General features: G+C 50.9%; 1 protein-coding gene across 1 annotated transcript; it reads left to right on the forward strand.

Annotated features, from left to right (window-relative positions):
* Positions 1-91: 91 nt before the first annotated feature.
* Positions 92-1,304, forward strand: LOC110431561 (26.2 kDa heat shock protein, mitochondrial-like). The gene is made up of 2 exons (XM_021450667.1): positions 92-390; positions 515-1,304. Exons 1-2 carry the CDS (start codon positions 168-170, stop codon positions 961-963), a joined length of 672 nt encoding a protein of 223 aa, XP_021306342.1. The 5' UTR covers positions 92-167; the 3' UTR covers positions 964-1,304.
* Positions 1,305-1,907: the final 603 nt, after the last annotated feature.

The raw sequence follows: 1,907 nt of genomic DNA on the forward strand, positions 1-1,907 counted from the left end.
TCTGTTCCCTAGGCCATATCCCCTCCCCCAAGAAAGCCTCCAGCATTTAAACCCCCCACACTTCCGTCGCTGTCAAGGCATTTCTCGCAGCGCACCGCTAGAGTCCAAAACCAAAACCCCAATCGCACAGAAGAGGCAGAGAGAGAGAGAGAGAGAGAGGTCCATCCATGGCTTCCGCCGTCGCTTCCATGGTGGCCGCGCCGAAGCCCGTCTTCCTCATGGACCTCCTCGCCTCACCCTCCGCGTCCTCCCGCCACCTCTTCCGCACCGGAGACGCGCGGCCACGCTCCTCCTCCGACGGCGTCAAGGACTCCACCGGCAAGGACGACGCCGCCGCCGCCGACGGCCGCCCTGAGCGGGACCCCTCCATCCCCAAGCTCTTCACCGGAGGTATATGCATTGCCGCCTCGCGTTGGCCGTTTTCTCTTCCCGTTATTTCCTCGAACCTGTCTATAGCGAAGCGAATTTGGGAGAACCCGCCACTGATGATGATTTGGGGTTCTGTGCCCTGCAGACGTGCTGGACCTGTTCCCCGAGGCTGCGAAGCGGGACCTGCTGCTGGCGCTGGCGGAGGACGGCGGCGGCGCGGGGTCCATGATCACCGGCTTGGCCCCGCGCGGTTGGTGGATCTCCAAGAAGGATGGCGACGCGTTGCAGCTGAAGGTGGCGATGCCGGGGCTGGGGAAGGAGCACGTGAAGATGCGGGCGGAGAAGAACGTCCTGGTGATCAAGGGGGAGGGCGACAAGGATGCCGAGGGCGACAAGGACGCCGAGGGCGACGACGACAAGGTCCCGGTCCCGGTCCCGGTCCCGGCACGGTACATCTACCGCATCGGCCTCCCCTCCCAGGCTTTCAAGATGGACCAGATCAAGGCGGAGATGAAGAACGGCGTGCTCATCCTGACCATGCCCAAGATCAAGGGCGAGGGGCGCAAGGACGTGTTCGGCATCAAGATCGAGTAGGGGGTGGGTGGGCATCGGATGGGTCCTCCCATCTGGTCTCCTGGTTTGTTGCAGTCCATATCGTAGTTGCAATGAACTAGTCGTACTAGTGGTAGTTTTCATTACTGGATGAGTATGTAGTATAGTAGTCGTTTCTGATGCAGAGCAGCAGTGGCTGCGAACGGGCCGGGATCGGAGGGCTTTGGCTTTTTGGTGGTGGTGCCTGATGTGAGGCAGCCATGTTTACCTTTCTTTTCGTCGACTTAGCTTGCAAAGTTTAGTTTCCTGTATGATCTCGTGATGAACTTCAAATGGTAATGGCATCTGCAGTTAATGGTCGACATCTATATGACCTTTGTGTACGTGATCGTATTCTTGTGTCTTTATGAAGTTGCGTTTATTGTTGGATAGATGATCCGAAGATTCCGAACTGATGATCTTTGTGAGATGTCATTGGCTCTAAAGCAACCCTGGCAGTTTCTTGGATGGGTGATGACTGATAATCTCATCTCTGAACCCGAGTACTAGTGAAATACTCCCTCCACTCCAAATTGTAAGTCATTCCAAGAATTTTGGAGAGTCAAAGCATTTTCACGTTTGACCAAAATTATAGAGAAAAATACTAAGATTTGTAACGTAAAGTAACTATTTTATGAAAATATAATTAAGAAAGAATCTAATAATATTTAGTTGGTATCATAATAATAATAATAATTATTTTATCATATAAATTTGGTCAAACTTAGAAAAGTTTGACTCTCTAAGATTGGAATGACTTACAATTTGGGATGGAGTGAGTACGTACTAGTTGTTCTTTTTTTTTTCTTATGAAGTGATGATCGGGACGTATTTCTAGTGTCTGGACTTTGGAGCGTGAAAGTTTTATAGGTACCACAGTATTTTTATTTTATTTGGTAATTAGGGTCTAATTAGTCCATTCAAAAGATTCAGTTTGTAGGTTATTC

This window comes from Sorghum bicolor, unplaced genomic scaffold (assembly GCF_000003195.3).
Source record: "Sorghum bicolor cultivar BTx623 unplaced genomic scaffold, Sorghum_bicolor_NCBIv3 super_1058, whole genome shotgun sequence".
Lineage (NCBI taxonomy): Eukaryota > Viridiplantae > Streptophyta > Magnoliopsida > Poales > Poaceae > Sorghum > Sorghum bicolor.

Excerpts from the sequence above, each read along its gene's own strand:
- LOC110431561 (XM_021450667.1), top strand. The coding sequence starts at position 168 with ATGGCTTCCGCCGTCGCTTCCATGGTGGCCGCGCCGAAGCCCGTCTTC. Across the intron at positions 391-514 it reads CCCCAAGCTCTTCACCGGAG|ACGTGCTGGACCTGTTCCCC; the intron begins GTATATGCATTG and ends TGTGCCCTGCAG.